Consider the following 23,060-nt stretch of genomic DNA (forward strand, 5'->3'; position numbering starts at 1 on the left):
TTTAAAATATATCTTAAACTAATACTCTTACACATCTATTAATTTTTGGATAAAATGTTATTTTAGTTTCTAAACTTTATCAAAAGTTTGGTTTTCATCTCTAAACTTTAAGAAATTCATTTTTCATTTCTAAATTATTAAAAAGTTCAGTTTTCATTCCCAAAATATTGAAATTATTTTATTTATGTCCTTAAATTTTATTAAAAATTTGTTTTTCATCCTTAAAATATTGAAAAAAATTATTTTTTCATCCTTATTTTTGTCTCTAATCTATTGAAAAAATTCTTTACACAGTATAGAGATAAATTTTTTTTTTTTTTAAAGTTTAAAGACCAAATTTTTTTTTTTTTTTGGACAAAATTGAAAGAGCAAAATAGTAATTTACGCTTAATTTTTTCCCAAATTGAACTCACAGAAGAGGAATGAGACCGCCTCATCAAAGCCGTCACAGTCAGAGTCACAAGTCACACCATTAATCCATTTTTATTAATTTATATTTTCTCTAGGTAGCAGATAAATTTTTATTTTTTTATTTTTTTGACAGTAGCAGATAATTATTTTATGCTTGGAGCTGTATTATTTGAGAATTCACGTAGACCCACTTTCGTTTGTCGTTGAGAACAGACCACATATGCTTTACCATCACCAGATCTCTTCTTAGATTCCCTTCTTATTAGCTTCTGTAAGTTTAGGCTTCGAAGTTCAAAAATGCTTCCTTTTCTATCTGACTTATCTCTCTCTCTCTCTTTAACTCAAAGGTAAGCCATCCGCTTTGTGTACTATGTTTCTTTTGATTAATAGATTCAATTGTTGCACTTCTTTGTAGAAGTTCTTGTGCTTTGTACAAAAGTCCAGAAACTCTGTATACCCTTTTCAGTTTCACCCCGTTTTGCTTTCCTTATTGCTTGGAGTCTTGCAACTATTTGGTAGTGAATTGAGTTCCACTGCAAACTAGTTAATGTTTGTGTAATTTCAAAACCCGGGCTTGATTTTACTTGGAATTGTGATATTCCTTGGACCCAGATTGTCTTTTTAGGATTTTTTTCCTGACCCAGTTAAGATTTTGAGGAGATATCTTGAACCCTTATTGGAATTTCATGGATACTTTACTTAAAACACCTAACAAGCTTGAATTTTTTAACCCACTTCATGGCTTTTCTGAAAAAGTTAGCAATTCAAGCTCTTCAAAGCTTCAAAACCTGGAGTTTAGATTTGGTCCCAAGAGGTCTCATATGAGATGGGGTAGGAGTGGTTGTGTTAAGGCTAGTGGTAGTGCTCTCTTAGAGCTTGTTCCGGAAACTAAAAAGGAGAATCTTGACTTTGAGCTTCCTTTGTATGACCCATCAAAGGGCCTTGTGGTGGACCTAGCAGTTGTGGGGGGTGGCCCTGCTGGGTTAGCTGTTGCACAGCAAGTTTCAGAGGCAGGGCTTTCAGTTTGCGCGATTGACCCGTCGCCCAAATTGATTTGGCCCAATAACTATGGTGTTTGGGTGGATGAATTTGAGGCCATGGACTTGCTTGATTGCCTTGACACTACCTGGTCTGGAGCTGTTGTGTTCATTGATGATCAATCAAAGAAGGACCTTGATAGACCTTATGGAAGGGTTAATAGGAAGCAGCTGAAGTCGAAAATGCTGCAAAAATGCATCTTAAATGGCGTCAAGTTTCACCAAGCTAAAGTTATTAAGGTTATCCATGAGGAGTCTAAATCTTTGTTGATTTGCAATGATGGTGTCACAGTTCAGGCTGCCGTAGTTCTTGATGCGACTGGCTTTTCTAGATGCCTTGTTCAGTGTGACAAGCCCTATAATCCTGGTTACCAAGTGGCTTATGGGATTTTGGCTGAGGTTGAAGAACACCCTTTTGATGTAGATAAAATGGTTTTCATGGACTGGAGAGATTCACATCTGAACAACAATGTGGAGTTAAAAGAGAGAAATAGTAGGATCCCCACTTTTTTATATGCAATGCCCTTTTCCTCTGACAGGATATTTCTTGAGGAAACTTCCCTAGTTGCTCGGCCTGGAGTGCCTATGGAAGATATCCAGGAAAGAATGGTGGCTAGATTAAGGCACCTGGGCATAAAAGTGAAAAGCATTGAAGAGGACGAGCGTTGTGTCATTCCAATGGGTGGGCCCCTTCCCGTGCTCCCCCAAAGAGTTGCTGGAATCGGTGGTACTGCTGGGATGGTGCACCCCTCAACTGGGTATATGGTAGCAAGGACTTTGGCAGCAGCTCCAATTGTAGCGAATTCCATAGTTCAATACCTTGGTTCTGATGGTCTTTCAGGAAATGACTTGTCTGCCGAAATTTGGAAAGATTTGTGGCCCATACAAAGGAGGAGACAAAGGGAGTTCTTCTGTTTTGGTATGGATATTCTCCTCAAGCTTGATTTACCAGGTACAAGGAGGTTTTTTAATGCATTTTTTGATCTAGAACCTCACTATTGGCATGGATTCTTGTCATCTCGACTGTTTCTTCCTGAGCTTTTAGTTTTTGGGCTTTCACTATTCTCTCATGCTTCTAATATGTCTAGAGTAGAGATTATGGCAAAGGGAACTGTTCCTTTGGTAAACATGATCAAGAACTTGGTAAAGGACAGTAGTTAAGATGACTGGGAATTGGATATATATGTGTTCTATGCTAATTGTATTGATGTAGCTGCTCCTTAAAGTTTACTTTCCATTGCTTATAATTCTCCATACCGTAAATATGATGACCTGCTGCTATGCCATTACGTATCTCATGTGCATTTCTTAGCTTGTGGTGGTTCCTTGTGTGAGATGAGCCAACGTCTGTTTTTTGTTTAGTGTATTCATACATGTGAGCAAACATTGTTTATGTTTGGTGCCTTCACATCAAATGAGGCTATTTTTATTTGTTGTTGTTTGGATATCCATTTTGTTGAGTAAAAGTTCTGTTATGCAATTTGAAGCCCATCACATTATTTTAGTAACAGCATTGGAAACAAGTCAATAAAATCAATTGCTTTTACCATTTATTCTTTCTCTTCATTTGTTTTACCTTTTTGCTGGAAAGCCTACGTGCCTCCTCTGTTTCTTGGCTTCTTAGTTATAATATTTTTAGCACATTATTGACACATAGTTCAACCAAACAAGATAAGAAAGACAACCAGAGTCTGTTTCTTTAATGCTTGATATACATTCAAGATCTTACAAACTCAAGGTTTCCTCTTAAGTTGAAGAGAGAAGAGAGAGAGGGGGGGGGGGGGGCAATTGATAGAGATATTGTAGCCCAAGAGGCCCATACTTATTGTTGGCCCATGTATAATACAATGAAACTAACCCTAGGTAAGCCTAGGGTTCTTTAGTACATAAACTTTACATTGGGCTCATTATAATACAACTTGAATAGAAAAATGTGTGGATTATAATTAGGTTAACTAGTGAAATTTTTATTATTGAATAAAAGATTTAGGGTTTGGACTCCGTCTACACCATACACCAGTTGATATTTTGGCTTGATGATAAAAAGCAATCATTATGAAGTAGAAGCCATAAGTTGAAATTCTATTATGTCTATCAAAAAGAAAAAAAGAAAAAGAAAAAAGAATAGCAAAGACTTAGTCGACTAGTTGTTAAGGGCTTTTTCCTGTGGATATAAGCTGTCAAGCCAAACCACGTCAAATATTTGCTTTCGCTTTTCTCTTTTCTCTCTTTCAATCACCCAAACAACTATAACAACTATGAAATAAGAAAGAAATACCACTCATGACACAATCCAACTCTTGTTTGTCTTAGACATGCTTACATAATTTAAGAAATTACGTACATTCTCTTGACTTATTTAGACTAATGAGATTAAAGCAAGAAAAAGTGCATGACATGGCTTTGGATGTACCTTAGGCATCCCATGCCTAAGTGTCATTAGAAAAGACCAAAGAAACTCTTCAGGTATCATTTATTTGGAAATCATGTATAAGAGGTATAAGAATCTGTGCATGCAACAACAGCACAACAAATTTTCAGTAATGTTTATCATTAAGATACTACGGATAAGTTACCTCAGTAGCTGTGTGAAGTTGGCTTGACTGTGAACCAAGCTTGGATGACACTTAAAACGAGCTCTAATAATATGCCAAAAAAGGCTGGAATCGACCAGGGGCTATCAAAATAGTCATGATAGAGTCGAAACAAACGACTCATCAATGTTCAATGGTGCTTGTGGATGTCTGCCCTTACATCTGAATATATGTTGAGGTTTGGAACCAAGTTGGTGCCAAGCTCATTGAAGAGTTTAGCCACTGCCTGATCGCTGCCAAGGAAGTTGTGGAGTATCCCCGCTTTCCTTAGCTCCATAACATGGTCAGCATGAATCATGAGTGAATTAAGGAAGCATATGTAAGAAGTGATCTCAAAATTGTTGTCAAAGTCCGGACACATTTCAAAGGTCATCAAGTTGAAGAACTTTTGTCCTGTTGAGTTGTCCACTGAAATCTTAGGAAGGTTAAGATATCCAATGAAACATGAAGGATTATAAGAAATGTCATTTAAGAAGGTAGTTTTAGGCTTCAACCAGATCCCTGCATTTTTAAGGTCCTTCACGATGCGATAGGATTGCCAATCTTGCTTCTTTGAATTGTTTGGGCTGCTGTTATTAACCTTTTTTAGATTATCCAAGAGAGTTGTCCTCAGAAGGTGGAGAAGATGGATGGGCTTCGACTCTCCATCCATTGATAATCTTTGTTCATGTGGGATCTCCATTGAATGAAGGCTCTCCCCTTTCTTGCTTTCTGCTTGATGTGCCTTTGATTGCTGATGGGACAAGCTTTCAATGAAAATCTTAATCGATTCCTGCAACTCTTTTTCCTTCACGCTCAACCCCATCAATCATTTCAGGAGACGATAAGGAAGTTGGTTCTCTAGCAAAAACAAATCCTGTTGTCCAAGGGCTGCACAGTCGTTTTTTATATTCAAATCTTTGAACTTGTTAGTAGTAGCGCAGTATATGTATTGTAGTATTGCACAGCCATCCACAAACAAAATCCAAGCGAGGGCCTTATCAGGATAGTCTTTAGTCGCCTCCTCCTCATAGCATTCCCTCAGTTCCTTGATGTTGTCCTCAATCTTCTTGTATAATTCGTCTATAACCTTGCTGCTATCTTTGATGAACTCAGAGGTCAATATAAGCTTGTACTTCTCTGCTAGCTGGTATTTTGGCTTGCAATAATGGATAGGACCAAGTGATACTGCTCTTGGCTCATAGTACTACTTGAAACCCTTGTTCTCTCGCAGCAGGAATGCGAACTTTTGTATAGTTTGTATCTTTGGTGTTGTGGTTGGAGATCTATTCTTTGCATTTTCTCCCGCTTCCATTACCATTTTAAACATTGCCTCCAAGGAGGGCAGTGATTTGTATTGAACTGCTCTGCGTCTGGGCATCGTCAGCGGCAATGACAGGTTGGTCTTGGCTGCTGCTTGTTTCACCAAGCTTCTCTTCTAACAACCTCCCTCCAAAGCAACTTAAGTTCTTGTTATAGTATTTAATACATGCTTGATGGTACTATGAAACTTTGGTTTGAGAAATTTAGGATGGTTGCTTTATTCTGAAGCAGCAATATTTTATAACTTGATAAGCATACAAGCTTGGAATTTAATTTACAAGATATGTAGAACAAAAGTATAAAAGAAAGTGTTACTTGAGTTTCAAAAAATAGAAAGTGTTACTTGCTTATAGCTTTCATTTACATTGCACAATTTTTTATGAATATACTATTGATAATGGCTAGCTTTATGTCTTAATTATCTATTGAGCGAGCAAGGCATTTAACATGCTTGATTTCATATAAGTCTTTGCTTTTGTACTAGCTCTGTGCTAATATAAAAAATCTAACTTATTTTCACCGTCAGTTTATTATAGTTTTTTTCCTATAAAAAAATAGAGTTCACTATAGCTTTTTAAAACCATATTTATTTCATGTGTTGTTGTAATTTTATTCAACTTAATTTTGAAGAAAATAAAAAATAAGCTGTCCCAAATGAATCCTACTGGGATAATTTTTTACCATAAAAGACCCCAAAAAGATTATATTTTTTAAAAATGATACAATAAAAAAAAGCTGGTTCCTTCATAGTATATTTACGCATAGCAAGTTTGGTATTGTACACAATTTTGCAATAAGAACTGAGGTGGGGGTTTTGATTGGATATGGGTGTATGGATGGGGCAATTATGCGTTGGTAAGGATTCATTTAGAAAAGAAGTTTTTGGTTTTCCCTAGTCAAATACTAGGTAACCCTAAAAAGAATTATATTTTTGACTTTTCCAATTAATTACTCATCTAAGAAGAAAAAAAAAATTTAATAATTGTGAATTCCTAAAAATCGTTTAGGTTGCTATAGCATGTGACGTGTATGCATGTTTATTTCTTTTCCTTGATTTGGACCTTTGAAAATTAAAATTTTTAATCCATTAAAATTATTCTTACCAAGGACCAGTTAAAATCAATTAACATTGACGCAACCCCGTGACTAACATTGACGCTACCACATGGTGAGCACAGAGTGAACTATTCTTTCGCCTTTTACTTGAAAAATCAACTATCATTGTAGGCTCAAGTCTATCTAAATGATCTTCTTCAACCAATTGAGATGTCAAAGTTCAAATTCTCCGCTAGTTATTGAATTATAAAAATAGACTTGGTATTTTTTGAACTAAACTTATAATTTTAGTGCAAGAAGTGGTTATTTTGCCCTTGAGAATCCAATTTAATGCGTATTATGTGTTTTTTTTTTTTTTTTTTGAGAAACATTTCAAAGTCTTATTAACCAAAAAATAGGTAAATTAGCTGTTACAAAACTACTAATGTCAGGAGAAATAGACTCCATCCAAACTGAAAACAAATAAGAAAACCTAACTCTCTTTGCTAAGGCATACGCAACAAAATTACCTTACCTAAGTATGAGAAAAACAAAAGTTATGTAAAGAGTTGACATAAGACATAGTGATCTTTACTAAATGACTAAAAGCATAATGAAACATGTCATTATTCCGAAGAGAACTGAAGAAAATTTCAAAGTCTCCTTTCATAATTGATTTCTTGAGACCTACTTCATGGACAAAAAGGACTGTTTGTCATGCTTTTAACATTTTAAGAACTACATCCATGGTTTTAAAAATCGGAACAGTCAAAGAATTGGAAAAGGATGTGGTTCCCGGTTTTTCCCGATTCTTGACCAGTTTTTACAGGTTATTTTGGTTTTACCAGATCGATTCTAGGTTCAATTCTTGATTCAATTGGTTAAATAGGTCCGGTTCGGTCCGGTTTTTAATGTTGCCAACTTGCCATAACTTCCTCTTTATAATTTGATGTGTTATTATGTGTTAAGTTAAATTTCAAGTGGTTTTATTTTATTTTATTTTATTTTATTTATTTATTTATTTATTTATTTTGTGTGTGTGTGTGTGTGTGTGGGGGGGGGATAAGGCTAGCTTTCAAGTTAAGTGATGGCATGAGAATGACATTTTGCCCTTGGGTTTGGAATTTTCAGCCAACAAATTGAATTTTTCATTAGTAGCAAAATAGAATGTCAACAAAGATAAGCGGTTGTTTGCTAGACCTAGGAGAATCCATATTATTTTTATTTTTTTGATACTATTTGGATTTCTAACTGAAATAATTCAACATTTCTTTTTAAGTAACAAGTTTTATCTAATCATTTCCTTCATTCACTTGTCTAAAAACGAAAAGAAAAAGTCATTGAACTTAATGGGCCACAGAAATGAAGATAATTCTCTCTCATTTCTCTAACTGCCACCACTTTTGTACAATGACAAGAAATGTGGCATTAAGTAGATGCAATTGGCAATGACCAATGCAACTGCCTTGCGTTGTACTAATACTGTTGTAGAAAAGAGGACAAAGACAGTTGTTTGTATCTATTGGCGTCAAAGCGTTGCGGTGGTTCATCAGTCTCAGTTCATCGAAGTGTTGGGACTTCAATCTCTCACTCTTTTATTTTAATTTTTATAATTCGTTAGTTATAATGGGAGAAAAGATTTGAAATCTGGATATATATATATATATATATATATTTATATATAAAATAGAAATTCTACTCTAACCTAATCTAAGTGTATATGTGTGTGAAATTCCTTCCTGGAGATTTAAACCCCGGCTCTTGTCCCCTAGGACGGAGCCAGGGGGGTCGAGAGGGGCAATTGACCCCCTTGACTCCTCTAAAAGTTCTGCACTTTACCTGTATCATGCCAAAAGTTTGCTTCTTTGCCCCACCTGAAATAGAAAAGAACAAAACACACTCCATGTCCACACTAACAACTACAAGCTATCACTGGAAAATAAAAAGCAACAAAACACTCATTGACACTATTGACAGGATATCTCTTTGATTTTTATTTTGACCCATTTACCTTTATACCCTTCTCACTAAGTAAAATTGTTTTATTTTGTTATTAATAATAATTAAAATTTTCAAATTAATTGCATTTTTAATACTGTCTTTTAATTTTGCCCCCCTTGAACTTAAAATCTGGCTCCGCCACTTATACCCCACAAACACTTATACTTGTTGAGTGACCATCGTACCAAGGTGACAACTAATTATTGAGTTATAAACCTCTTCGCTTCTTCTTCTTCTTCTTTGTTTAATTATTTATTTATAATTATAATTTATTTATTATTATATTTTAATTATTATTGGAATCAGCTCAATAAATTTATTTCCTTTTATCACTTCTTCCTATTCATTTGTATTGCCTTTTTGCTTAAAAAGCCTACCTGCGTCCTCTGTTTCTCGGCTTCTTAGTAATATTATTGTATAGCAAAGGGTGCTATTCCTTTGGTAGACATGATGAAAAGCATAGTTCATCTATACAAGATAAGAGAGATGACAGACTCCATTTCTTTTATGCTTTTTTTTTTATTAGAAAAAAATATTTATTTCATGGAGATGTTTTCTAACTTTCTAAGTTACCTATAACTATCAATATACACACTGAATCTATTTGAAAGGAGAACTGTGTTTTCTTTTACCTGCACTTAGTGGCTGTTTGATGTACTTACTGGTTGGTTTCCAAAGGAATTGTATAATATATCAAATGAAGTATTAATGTAGATTGTTAGGTTCTAAGAAATTAGGAACTAATGTATTAGAACTTCAATTTGTATTATGTTGGCAAACCATGATCAAAACATAGAGTCTAGGTTTAGGCTTGCTCAAAGTATGTTTATTTGTGAAATTGGAATCGAGTGATTGTAGAATTTATTGGACTAAATCTGCCAGGCTCGATTGATCGAAAATTAGACTCGATCGATCGAACCACGTGCAAATTTATTTTTCTGCAGAGTTCTAGTTCAGCCCAAACTCTACTTAAACGTATTAGGGTTCAAGTAAAACTCTCCTATATATAAGGGAAACCCTAGAACGTTTTTTAAAAAGTTGTTTTTAAAGAGATTAGAGTGCCTCTTTTTATTTTTAGGGTTTTGTACCCAAAGGCTCTCTAAAGGTTGCTCATATTGCGGTTTGTGTAAATCTCTTGTGAGATCTAGAGGAGTTTTCCTTTACACAAACTTAGGGTTTTCAAGGAGGAGATATTTTCTATACCTTGATGATCAAAACAGTTGCTGCCATTAAAGCTTAAAGAATACACAAGTAGGGGTGCTTGTAGCTGGTGGGAATCCAAGAAAGAAGGAGTCCGTGGATTCGGAGCTTACACGTGGTCGTGTCAGTAAGTTCTACTGGTTGGTAGCATTAGGAAGTCAAGCGGGGGTGCTTGTAAGTCCTTTTGTATGAACTTCGATTCTTTCAAGATAGTGGATTCAAGTTTACCTTGAGGATAGTTAGGTCAAATCCTCCCCAGGTTTTTACCGGTTTGGTTTCCTGGGTGATCATATCATTGTCTTATTTATTTTCCTCTGCTTTGCATGATTTGATCTTTATTATTGTGATAATCTAGACTTGTTTAATTGGACTAAGTAACAACTTGGCTAATTACCTAGGTTTAATAAATTGTTTAAGGGTCTAAAAACTGTCAAGTGGTATCAGAGCGGGTTGCTATTTTGTTTTAGATCTTTTGATCTAAGAGCTGATCCTTGACCCCTGTTGTCATGGATAATTTGAAGTGTCTTTCTGATCATGTTTCTGCTCATGCTTCTGCTGATTTTATTGATGCCTGTGAAACTCTTCGTAAGGAATTATTGAAATCTATGAAAATTGCTAAGAAATTCAAGGAAGAGTTAAAATTGGCTAATCTTGAAAAAGAGGAATTGGTTGTTAAATTAGATGAATCTAATAAAAAGAATGAATTTTTGAGAAATCAAATTTCCTCTCAAGATGAGAAGATGAAAAGTTTGGAACAAGAGTTAGTTGAATCTAAAACTAAAATTGAAAATTTGACTTGTACCAAGTCTGCTGTTGATAATAGAAGTATTTCTGTTTCTCTTAAGCCTAAAACTGAGAAAATTTATATCCCTCATTTCAAGAGGAATAATAAAGAAAAGACTTATTTTGCTAGGTTAGACAAAGGTAAAAGTTCTGATGTTGACGCTGATGTTTCTAAACCTATGTCTAAACCTACTGTTAGAGAGCATAATAAATTTGTTTTTGTGCCTACTTGTCACCTTTGTGGTGTTGTTGGTCATATTAGACCAAATTGTTCTTTGTTGAGGCAAAAACCAAAATCTGAGATTAGACTTGTTGTTAGGAATACTGATGTTTCTAAATTTGTTCCTATTTGTCACTTTTGTGGTGTCTCCGATCACATTCGTCCTAATTGTCATAAACTGAAATTTAAGCATTCTTTATTTCAATCTAGGATATGTGATGATATTTCTCCTGCCATAAGTCCATATAAATTGTTTCATATTATTTTGAAAAATTTAAGCTTGTTGGCTTGTGAAAGGAATTTGCAGGATTTCAATCTGTCTCAGAAAATTGGTGTAATCCCTCAAATACACTCTGCTTCACATAAATTTTCACCTACAAAGCTGAAGACTCGTGCTAGATGGGTGAGAAAAGATTCTCTAAAGTGAGTGTTGCTGACTTGTCCCTGATTTAATTCTTTCAATTGTTTATGGACATGTCTTGTTTTTGTTTTTTTGGTTGTTTTGTTTCTTTTAGAATATTTTTTTTATTTAATAAAAAAAATATCCAAAAACATTGAAAAATTTTCAAAAAGACAAAAATATTTTATTTTGTGTCTTGTTTTATTTGTTTTGAGAATTACATGAATTATGATATCTCTCTTGATTTAGAACATGCTTGACATTGTGGAGAAACTTGAAAGCTATTTTTGATTTTATGTGAGTATGTACTAGTTTGTACATATACTCAAGGGTTAATTAAGAAATTGATATTTCTTATTTGTGTACTCTCTATAGCTTAGTTAAGCACTGTCATGCATTGCATTTGCATTGATCATTTAGCGTAATGCGTGTTTTTTGTTTTTGGTCATAAATTTTTTTAAAACCAAAAAGATTTTTGTGTTTTGTATTTCACATCTTGGATTTATAATCAAGGATTGACTATATTATCTTTACATAACAAGTTTATGTACCTTGTTTAACTTTGATGAGCTTACTTATTGCATTTTACTAGTTGAAACTTTGTAGTGCATATTGTGTGGGAAAGATGTTTATGGTTTTGATCACTTTGTCTTGATCTTGAAATCACATGTCTTTGACTGTCGGACTTGAACCTTTTGAGAAAGGCATAAATAACCATCTCACCACTGTTTACTAGCCAATCATGAATACCTTAGTGCATATCGTAAGATATTGTGCTCGAGAAAGTGTAGCACATGCACAAAAATAACATAAAGTGTAACCTCGGTTTAATTGCTTAATGCTTAAAATTGGTGTGTACTATTAGGCTTGATGCCAAATCACATAATTAAAATTGGTGTGTATATTATGAGGCAAATCAAGAAACTTACATGATTGCAAGCTTGTTTTCTAGGAGATGTGGGAGTTATATGATGTAACTCTTTAGGTGATAGTCTCTTTTAAATTCTATGTGATGAATTTTGTAGACTTTGTGATTGATTGCTATTCACATATCACCTCACATGTATCTCAAGTTTTTGCTAGTTGCACACACTACACAAGTTACTCTTTGTTAAACTTGGTACATTATATTGTGTGTGATCTTATTGTGGCCATCCAAGATTAAAAGTTCCTTGATTTTAATGCAAAATGTGTTTAATGTTTGCGCTTTGAGGAGTTTCTGTGTTAAATTGCTCTTTTTTTTTTTTTCAAAAATTTGATTTTTCCATGCATCATTTATGTTTATGATTCACATGCATTACATTGTTTTTTTGTATCCATCTTGCAGTTTTGCGGTCATATCTCTCATTGTTTTCACACATAACATGCATACACTTTGCTATATTGGGTACTCAACTTGATTGATTAATTTTTGAGCTATGTACTTTCTAGTATATGCTATTTTTATGTGTGAACTGTAGAAAATATTTTTCTTAAGAGATATGATGGATAATCAATGTGCAAATATTTTCTCTACTTATGCAACTGTTTATGGGTCACATAGTGCCATGTTTGCATTTTATTGAAAGAGAGAATATTTTTTCTTCATGTGTATCCTCAAATTAGTTTTTTTAAAAACTTAGTTTGTGTCTTTTTATTTATCCCCAACCCCTTTATTTTTCCCTAAAACTGTTTTTCCCAAAACTTGTTTTGTTTTTCCTATTTTTATAGGGGGAGAAGCTTGTTTTTACCCTTTGTTGTTCATAGGGGGAGTTGTCTCTATTTCCTATTGAGTTGAATTGTTTTGTGTTCCCTTCTTTCTCTATTTTCTCTTACTCTGTTGCGTATGTTTTCTGTCAACTCTTTGTTTGAGTTGTCTTTATCAATGCGTGACAAAAAGGGGGAGAGATTTAGATGAAATGTGTGGAAAATACAAGAATGTTCTGTTTAGGGAGAGTTAACATTGAGTTAACATTGTTTTTGATGTATCTAACTTAGGGGGAGAGTTACATTGCATATTTGTTGATTTACTGTTTTTGTTTTTCTGTCACACATGCGTTTATGCGTTTGTTGAGTGTTTCAGGAAATATACAGGTTGATTTAGTCATGCTGCTGTCTACACTTGCAACTGATAGATAATAGTTAGGTTGAATTATTTTTGGGCTATATGTAACTTTGAGCATTTCATGTTTGTGATGTGTTTTGTCACGGATTGCCAAAGGGGGAGATTGTTAGGTTCTAAGAAATTAGGAACTAATGTATTAGAACTTCAATTTGTATTATGTTGGCAAACCATGATGAAAACATAGAGTCTAGGTTTAGGCTTGCTCAAAGTATGTTTATTTGTGAAATTGGAATCGAGTGATTGTAGAATTTATTGGACTAAATCTGCAAGGCTCGATCGATCGAAAATTAGATTCGATCGATCGAACCACGTGCAGATTTATTTTTCTGCAGAGTTTCAGTTCAGCCCAAACTCTACTTAAACGTATTAGGGTTCAAGTAAAACTCTCCTATATATAAGGGAAACCCTAGAACGTTTTTTAAAAAGTTGTTTTTAAAGAGATTAGAGTGCCTCTTGTGCCTCTTTTTATTTTTAGGGTTTTGAACCCAAAGGCTCTCTAAAGGTTGCTCATATTGCGGTTTGTGTAAATCTCTTGTGAGATCTAGATGAGCTTTCCTTTACACAAACTTAGGGTTTTCAAGGAGGAGATATTTTCTACACCTTGATGATCAAAACAGTTGCTGCCATTAAAGCTTAAAGAATACACAAGCAGGGGTGCTTGTAGCTGGTGGGAATCCAAGAAAGAAGGAGTCCGTGGATTCGGAGCTTGCACGTATTCGTGTCAGTAAGTTCTACTGGTTGGTAGCATTAGGAAGTCAAGCGGGGGTGCTTGTAAGTCCTTTTGTATGAACTTCGATTCTTTCAAGATAGTGGATTCAAGTTTACCTTGAGGATAGTTAGGTCAAATCCTCCCCAGGTTTTTACCGGTTTGGTTTCCTGGGTGATCATATCATTGTCTTATTTATTTTCCACTGCTTTGCATGATTTGATCTTTATTATTGTGATAACCTAGACTTGTTTAATTGGACTAAGTAACAACTTGGCTAATTACCTAGGTTTAATCAATTGTTTAAGGGGTCTAAAAACTGTCACAGGTAAAATTATAAGCCACAAAATTATTTGAGCAAACATCTTAGGATAAGGAAGTCCAGAAATCTGCATAATTGAGCTGGAGAGTATGGCGAACAGGGGTGGTGGAAATGTCACTAATTGTCATGGGGAACTACTGCCTTTTAATTTTTTCATAGATGTGCAAGTGCAACTAGCAGACTAGCACAAATGGCCCCTGGATACTATATATATAATATTTGCCTTTTATTATCAAACCAAAATATTAATTGGTTTTTAATGTACATCAAGTTTGAATTTTAAATTTCTTATTTGACAAGAAGATACTTTACCAATTAAAATTTAATTTATCATAGAAATGAAAATAAAATATAAAAAGACTGAAAACCTAATGGGTTTGAAGCCCGCCTACACTAAAAACCAATTAGTGTCTTGGTCGGATAATAAAGATTAAGCAATTATAATGAAGTCAATGCCATAGGTTGAAAATTTATTGCATCTATAAAAAAGAAAAGAGAATAGCAAAGATGAAGTTGTCAAGGGCTTTTCCTTGGATTTAAGCTGTTAGCTAAACTATAACAAATATTTTCTTTAACTTTTCTCTTTTTACTCTTTCAATCACTCAACAACTGTAGCAATTGTGTAGTAAGAAAGAAATACTACTCATGACACAATCCAACTCTTATTTGTCTTAGACAAGCTTAATTTAAGAAATTACATACATCTTGAAAGCTCAAATAGTGTTAAACAGTACTATAGCTTGTTTAGACTCCCCATTTTAAACTTACCGCTTGATTAATTTTATGTTTAACACACTTAATGTGGAATATACGTGATTAGAAAATTAATCAATCGAAGCATTTAACAATTGCATGGATGAACAAATAAGTGCAATGCTATAATGGAAAGGATAGTGGGTAAAAGAATAGCAAACCCAAGATAACATAGCGATATATTATCAAAGAGGAAGCCGAAAAACTTGGCGAAAAACCTCTCTGCGACCCTCCAAGTTAACATGATCCACTAGTGAATAAGTTGGAGTACAAGGATTAACCCTAAACTTTACTAGTTGTATATAAACCCTATTAGGGCCATTTTAATTTGCTCGCTTCATCATAGTAGAATAAAAATATAGCTAATAGGGGTTTTCACCAAATTAGGCCTATTGGGGCTTTACACAACAACCATAATAATATTATCTCTAACATGAACTATGACTCTTAATAAAGGAGAACAAGTTATTCCTCTAAGCTATAAAGCTTTTGACGATCACGATTAACCTTAATCTTATAGGCGTATAATTGCGTAATGCCTGCGGTATTTGAAAGATTTGGTTTTACAAAAGTAGGAGCCCATGCACAAACCCCACCCCCCAAACAAAAAAAATTAGTTCAATGACCCTTTTAATTAAAGAAGTGAGTGATTGGATAAGTTATTAAAGAGAAAAGTTAATTTTCTTTTCAATTTCATTTCTTATTGTAAAATTTTCTCTTACATTTGCTAAAGTTTATAGATCATTTGCTATTACATTTGCTAAAGTTTTTAGATCATTTGTGATTTTAAAGATTTCATTGGTTCCATTGGAGTTTTTATTATGTACTTTAGGAGACAATTTGATTATATATATTAACAATGAAGTTTTTTTAAGAAATTAATTCACTTTGGAGATGCATGATAATAGATGAATTTAATACTAAGTGATGATGCAAAAAATTGTCAGTTGAACTCCTCGTTGATACAGATGGACAAAGGTGTTCACTTCGTCTAGAGATGAACTTGTTGGTGCTGTTCTTCTCTGGCTTTATAGCTTTTAGTGCTGTTCTTCTCTTCTTGTCAATATAGACGGATGAAGTTGTTGGCTTCGTCTAGAGATGAACCTACAATAAGATATGAGATGGAGAAATATGGATACACCGGTATGGCGTTTGCCAAACACACTTCGATGATTAAGTTAGAATGAGATTCAATTGAAGTATATTGCAAAAGAATTCAACTTGAGAATAGTTTTTGGGATTAGAATTGTGTGTACCTTTGCCTTTGGTTTGTGTGGGTTTTTATAGCCATTATCTTCATTGTCTGAATGAATATCTGCATTCATGAGATATGGAATCGTTGGTATTAATGGCTGGCTTTTATTGTCTGCCAATGGCTATTCGTCTGTTGGTGCCCATACGTTACTCTTTAGCTGTCTTAGGCATTGAATGTCTTTTATGGCTTCATTCGTCATTGATGTCTGTACGTTATGCCTTGCATTGAATAGAGTTTGATTTACCATAGAGAGATGGACAATCTTAATAATTCATCAGTAATGAATGTAGAGGCGTAATAGACTTTAATGGTCTTCTGCCTGTTGGTTCGTCGGTTACGCTTTTTCCTATCTAGCGCTTTAACCGTTACTCATGTCATTTATGGAGAACTCATTTAATGTATGATGTAGTCGTTCTTCACATGTACAATGTTGGCTTGATGGATGAAGCTGGCTTTTTATTCTTTTGGACTAGGGTGATTTTTCTCCTCATCAGTTGCCCCCTTATTCCTACCATTGTCTATACAGGCACGGTTGGAATATGAAAGGTGATGAAGCTACTTTCGTCAGTCCATAGGTTCATCCAGGCAGAATCTGATGTGAGTGAGTTTGAGATTTGCAAGAGAATAACAATGGTGTTTGGACTGCCCATCCATAGGCGACTTTGTTTAGACCGTCCACCCGTAGGTGATTTTGGTTGTCTGTCTAACTGTAGGTGACTTTTGTTTAGACTGTCCACCTGTAGGCGAATTTGGTTGTTTGTCCACCTGTGGGTGACTTTAGTTATCTGTCCACCTGTAGCGACTTTATGTTTAGATTGTCCACCCATAGGCGCCTTTGGTTGTTCGGTTCCTTCTACGTAATGCATCACAAGTGGAGAAAATGTTTTTATTCAAATGGTAAGCTCATAGAAAAGTAAGTTAAGTCTCAAATAAGGAAATAGCATCAAATTATAAGTTGCGTCAAAACATGACACTTATAAGCAATGCATGCAAAGGAAATGCAAACAGAGTAAATGTAAACATGGTTGCAAGGAGTGAAGGAGTGAACTACTAGTATTAAAGTGTTTGGCGTTCCGAGGACAAGGTAGCTTCTACCTGTCAAGTGTCTCTTGTTGGGTGGTTGTCGTCCAAAGAGACTTTCTAGTTCCTCTTTTGGTTCTACCATCAATCTTTGGTCTTCAAGGGGTGCTTTAAGTCACTCTTCTGCTTTGCCATCAATCTTTCAGTGCCTTTTGTGATCATTCTTATCTCTCCAAGGGGTGCTCTAGACTGCTTTTCCACTCTGCCTAGTTGCTTTGATCCTTGTAGAGGTTTTATCCCAAGTCCACCTCTGATAAATTGCTACAACTTCTCTTTTCTAATAAGGGCTTTGGTTTGACTTTTCAGCTCGTAGCATTCAGAAGTATTGTGCACATGGTTATGATAGAAGTAGCAATATTTTTCCCTAGATAGCTTGTTTGGGTCCCTTTTCAGCTTTTCTAGCCAATTGAGTGCAAGATTGTCACTAATCTGCATCAATACTTGATCCAGTGGAGTATTCAATGGGGTGAAGTTGATGATTCGCCTGGATGGAAGCCTTGCCTTCCTGTTGTCTCTCTTCCTATCGTATTGAGAGGTCTTATCTCTAGTGTCAGGTTGGGTGTCTTTTGCGCTTTCTCTCTTCCTTTTACCTTTTTCGTCCTTACGAGCAATCAGTGCATCTTTTGCATTCATGTACTTGGTGGCTTTAAAAAGCATATCAGCCATGGTCTTCAGCACTGAGAAGAGGAATTCTCCTTCTTTGAGCCCACTAGAGAAAGCTGTTACAAGGACCATATCATCTGCTTCGTCTATTAGTAGGGTTTCTTTGTTGAATCGGGCCACGTACGATCTCAAACTCTTGTCTTTCCATTGCTTGATTTGCATTAGAGCATGTGTTGAGTATTTATGCCTTTACCCCCCCGATAAAGTGGGTGACGAAGCTATTGCTCAACTCCTTGAAGGTTGACTTAGAGTTTGGCTTGATCTTGCTGAACCAAACTTGCACTGGCTCTTTCATGGTGGTAGGAAAGGCTCAACACATTATCTCATTAGGGTTGCCTTGGAGGTGCATGAGAGTCTTGAAAGATTCAAGATGGTCAAGTGGATCTTTCGTCCCACAATAAGTCTCCAAGGACGGCATTCGAAACTTAGGTGGTAGAAGGCAAGATGTGACTTGTGCTATGAAGGGAGAGTCAGTGCGATGTACTAGGTCGTTAAGCGTTGCTGTTCATCCTTTCATGACATTCATCATAAGATCCATCCTATCCTTCGTTGCCTTTATCTCAATCTTCCATCGTGCATTGCTAGCTTCTGGTGTGCGAAGGTGGTGCATTTCCTCTTCCGGTCTGCTTGCTGGGTGTGTTGCTCTTAGCCTCTTCTTCTTCACGATGATCATTCCTTGACGAGTGATGCTTGTTGCACACTTGGATTCTGTTGCACTAGGGCTTCATTCTGTTGCACTAGGGCTTCTTTCTGTTGGGTAAGTTGTTCAAGGGTAGCCAAAAGCATCTGTAGCTGCTTCTCTATGATGGTGGGGGGATTTCCAATTTCTAGATTTACTGATGTCATTGATCGAGTTTGGACCATATGACCTTTTATCTTAGGAGTAAAGTGATGGCTAATTACTTAGTCCCTACTAGTGATGCAGAAAATCGTTAGTTGAATTCTTTGTTTGTGTAGATGGATGATTTCAACACAGTAGCCGTGAGACCTTGCAAATTTGTTGTGCTGTGGAATCCAACTAGTATCGAGAGGAATTTTTTTGTGAAGAAAAGGGAACATGTATGGCTTTGCAAACGTTCCCACAAACGGCGCTAAACTGATGATGCAAAAAATCGTCAGTTGAATTCCTTATTGATACAGATTGATGAAGGCGTTCGCTTTGTCCAGAGACGAACCTGTTGGTGCTGTTCTTCTTAGGCTTTATAGCTTTTAATGCTGTTCTTTTCTCCTTGTTAATACAGATGGATGAAACTATTGGCTTTGTCTAGAGACGAACTTGCAATAAGATATGAGATGGAGAAATATGGATACACCGGTGTGGCATTTGCCAAACACTCTCCTACGATTAAGTTAGAATGAGATTTAATTAAAGTATGTTGCAAAAGAATTCAACTTGAGAATAGTTTTTGGGATCAGAATTATGTGTACCTTTGCCTTTGGTTTGTGTGGGCCGGTTTTTTTTGTAGCCCTTGTCTTCATTGTCTGAATGAATATCTGCATTCATGAGATATGGAGCCATTGGTATTAATGGCTGGCTTTTATTATCTACCAACGATTATTAATTCGTTGGTGCCTGTACGTCACTCCTTAGCTGTCTTAAGCATTGAATGTCTTTTATGGCTTTGTTTGTCATTGATGTCTATATGCTACGCCTTGCATTGAATAGCATTTAATTCGTCCATCGAGAGATGGACAATCTTAATAATTTATCAGTAATGAATGCGGAGACGTAATAGACTTCAATGGTCTTCTGCCCGTTGGTTCGTTGGTTATGCCTTTTTTTGTCTGACGCGTTAATCGTTACTCATGTCATTTATGAGGAACTCATTTAATGTATGCTGTAGTTGTTCATCACATGGATGATGCTGGTTTGATGGATGATGCTGGCTTGATGGACGAAGTTGGCTTTCTCTTCTTTTGGATGAGGGTGATTTTTTCTCCTTATCACTAATTATGATCATTATCTAGAATAATTTTAATAATTCCTTGAGAATATTGTATGTGTAAAAAATAACCTGACAACGTTTACTAATACGTTAAAAAATAAAATAAAATTTATTAGAGGTTTTGAAGGAAAGTTGATAATTTTGCACTTCTTTGTAGAAATTCTTGTGCTTTGCAAGAAAATCCAGAAACTCTATATATACCCTTTGGAGTTTCAACTTTCAACCCGTTTCGCTTTCCTTTTTATTTGGAGTCTTGCAACCATTTGGTAAATTGGTAACGGGTTTGAGTTCCACTGCAGACTACTTCATGTTTATTTAATTTCAATACCCGGGTTTGAGTTTGGATTTGTGATATCCCTTTGACCCAAATTATCCTTCCAGAAATTTGTGCTGACCCACTTAAGATTTTGAGGAGGTATATTTAACCATTATCGGAATTTCATGGGTACTTTACTTAAAATACCTAACAAGCTTGAATGTTTGAATCCACTTCTTGGCTTTTCCGGAAAAAGTTGGCAATTCAAGCTCTTCAAAACGTTAAAGTTTAGATTTGGTCCCAAGGGCCAAGAGGTCTCATATGAGATGGGGTAGGAGCAGGGCGGAGCCAGGAAATTTTGTTTGAAGGGGCCAAGTTACAGCACTAATATATTTATCAAGACAACCTCCCATACACACATATATACTTACACTTTTTTTTTATTATACACACACACACACACATATATATTCACACACTTTTTTATTTGATAAGTTATATATATACACACATCCAACCAAAAAAAAAGGAGTTTAGTATTTTCAATCAAAATTATGTTTGATGGTGATTTTTTATAAAATTAATAAAATTCATTTTTACTATTTTCATAGTGAAATTCTTTAAAGGTTTCATTTTCTATACAAATTGTCAAATTTTATACTATTGTAAGTAAAAAATCATTCAATTGAGCTAATGAAATTTTCAAAAACATGAATGATCCAAAATTTGGAGAAAAAAATTAGGCTCCAAACATATTTGAAATTATCTTACTTTAACTCATTATGTGGCAACTAAAGAAATATTTCATGTATAGTTTTAGTGACAAGATTTTTTTAATGAGTCAATGTCTTATTAATCACCACATAATGGGTTGAAAAAGATAAATTCAAACATATTTGGTGCCAAACTTTTTCAAATATTTAATAGATATAAGAGCACATTTTACAATAAAAAATAGAATTGCGAAAAAAAAAAGTTGTCTCTATAACTATTAGACCTATTATTTTTTTTAAGAGCATTATTGGACTAATTCAAATAGTTGTGGGGGCCAACTCTTATTTTTGTAGACTAAATTTTGAAAACATTAAAATAATTATATATATATTTAAAAAATTTCAAAATTTTGGGGCCATGCCCCCCACCCTTCAACGTAGCTCCGCCCCTGTAGGAGTGGTTGTGCTAAGGCCTGTAGTAGCTAGTAGTGCTCTTTTGTGATACATGTGATGTAGTCTTCACTTACATGGCTACATGCATAGCAAGTTCTGTACAAACTTTTACAATAATACAGTTTATGTTTCTATCTCTTGCATCAAGCATGGTATCAATGAAGCATAAGTAAAACTGTTTATGTTTCTTATTCACAGTCATCTTTCTCAGGGGAAACATAAACAGAAAAAGAGGCAAAATATAAAGAAAAAAAAATTTCTGGCTTCATCACTGATTTGAAGGGGAGCACTAGCACTAGTCTTAGAGGCAAATTGTAGTGTAGAGACTACAACGGCCATATGATCCTATTGGTTTTTGTTTCTAGTCAGACTTATTTTTTTAGGTTAAGTGCAAATATATATGTTAGAGGAATTTTTTTTTTTGAAATTTATTTAGGAGTTATGACTACTAAGGAGTCTTAATTTATACAAAGAAATATTTTTGGATATTGCCGATTTGGAAATTTATTGAAGTTGGTATTTGGAGGGGCTGGGCCAAGACATGGGCTAGATGCTATTTTCTTCATGGTTCTCTGTATTTATTTTCTGGTTTTTTTAAATAAATTTATTCAGAGATTTGAGGGAAGCCCAAAGCAATTTTAAGAACTACATCAATACTATTTGTTTTTCCTCAAAATCCTAGGGGCACAATAAGTTTAAGAGTAATACTATAACTACAATATATTTTACAAACTATTGATGTGGCAAAATCTTACTAGTTCTAATATGAGTCAATTACTAACATCATATTTTTATTTACAAATAATTATTTAGAAAATGCTAAAGTCACATCAGCAGTTTGTAAAAATATTGAAAAATAGTTTATGTCTGTAACATTTCTAAATTTAATTACAAACAAGAATTTATAGAAAATTTGTGAAATTTTTGGCATCATAAATAGGAATTTCAAGAAGCTGGGGCCATGGCCCCCTGGCTCCACCTAGCTTCACCTCCCCCCCTTTCTCTCTGTGGGCGCGCGTGCCCAAGACCTTACAAAAATGAAAGATTTATGCATTGAATACAACTGTCTATTTTTCATTAAATAAATTAGAAACTACACCGTTAGAGTACAGTAATAGTTTTAAAACTTTTGAAACATATACAGATTTATTTAATTTAAATAATAAGTCACTTTATATAAAAGACAAATATAATATATAAAAATATCTAATTCCTAATCACTTATTATCTTCTAAAAGTAATATAGTGTCATCTCTAATTCTCCAAAAGCAAAAAAAGAAAAAAGAAAAAAAAAAGGATTTTGCTTATGAAAAAGTGATATTCTTAAGTTTCTTGAAAATGTAATTGTTTTGCTTAGAAAAAAAGAAAAAGTTAGGCTTAAAAAACTGTAATTTGAAAAAGTGTAGTTTTAAACAATTGTATTAAGTAGGCACATAATTATATATTTAGATCTAAATCGATGTTGTATCGAAGAAATTGAGTAGGAAACAATCAGAAAACATAATTTGACTTTAAGGCATGTCAGAGCCGGCTGAATGCTAGAGCAAAAAATGCAGTCGTTTAAGGCCCCAAGTAGAAAAAAGGCCTCCAAATTTTAACCAATAGGGTTATTTATAATCAATAAATAACATAATATTTTTTTATCAGATGAAAAACAAACAAAAAAGAGAGAAAAATGCAACGTTCACAATATTTTTCACAACACTTTTACAACTAATGTTAAGTAGTAGGTTGTTATTGATGGCAAAAAAATAATTATAGTGATATTTTCAAATAGAAAACAACAAAAAACTTAAAACCCAGGATTTGTTATAAAAAATATTGTG

At 34.5% G+C, this 23,060-nt stretch overlaps 2 protein-coding genes across 2 annotated transcripts; one reads left to right on the forward strand and one right to left on the reverse strand.

Moving 5' to 3' along the window:
* Positions 1-551: 551 nt before the first annotated feature.
* Positions 552-2,886, forward strand: LOC115953311 (lycopene beta cyclase, chloroplastic/chromoplastic). The gene has a single exon (XM_031070914.1). It carries the CDS (start codon positions 1,098-1,100, stop codon positions 2,607-2,609), a length of 1,512 nt encoding a protein of 503 aa, XP_030926774.1. The 5' UTR covers positions 552-1,097; the 3' UTR covers positions 2,610-2,886.
* A 1,286-nt stretch (positions 2,887-4,172) lies between these two features.
* Positions 4,173-18,028, reverse strand: LOC115951471. The gene is made up of 3 exons (XM_031068672.1): positions 17,794-18,028; positions 4,854-5,209; positions 4,173-4,775 (listed from the first exon to the last, which is right to left on the reverse strand). The coding sequence occupies exons 1-3, from the start codon at positions 18,026-18,028 to the stop codon at positions 4,173-4,175; spliced, it is 1,194 nt and encodes a 397-aa protein (XP_030924532.1).
* Positions 18,029-23,060: the final 5,032 nt, after the last annotated feature.

Source organism: Quercus lobata, chromosome 7 (assembly GCF_001633185.2).
Source record: "Quercus lobata isolate SW786 chromosome 7, ValleyOak3.0 Primary Assembly, whole genome shotgun sequence".
In the NCBI taxonomy this organism is placed as follows: Eukaryota; Viridiplantae; Streptophyta; class Magnoliopsida; order Fagales; family Fagaceae; genus Quercus; species Quercus lobata.

What these genes read in the sequence shown, in the direction of transcription:
- LOC115953311 (XM_031070914.1), top strand. Translation starts at nt 1,098, where the DNA reads ATGGATACTTTACTTAAAACACCTAACAAGCTTGAATTTTTTAACCCA.
- LOC115951471 (XM_031068672.1), bottom strand. Translation starts at nt 18,028, where the DNA reads ATGCAAATCAAGCAATGGAAAGACAAGAGTTTGAGATCGTACGTGGCC. An exon ending in TGCTCGTAAGGACGAAAAAG is followed by an intron (nt 5,210 to 17,793) that starts GTAAAAGGAAGA and finishes AGCCAAGAGCAG; the next exon opens with TATCACTTGGTCCTATCCAT. An exon ending in TTCCTTATCGTCTCCTGAAA is followed by an intron (nt 4,776 to 4,853) that starts TGATTGATGGGG and finishes TTGTCCCATCAG; the next exon opens with CAATCAAAGGCACATCAAGC.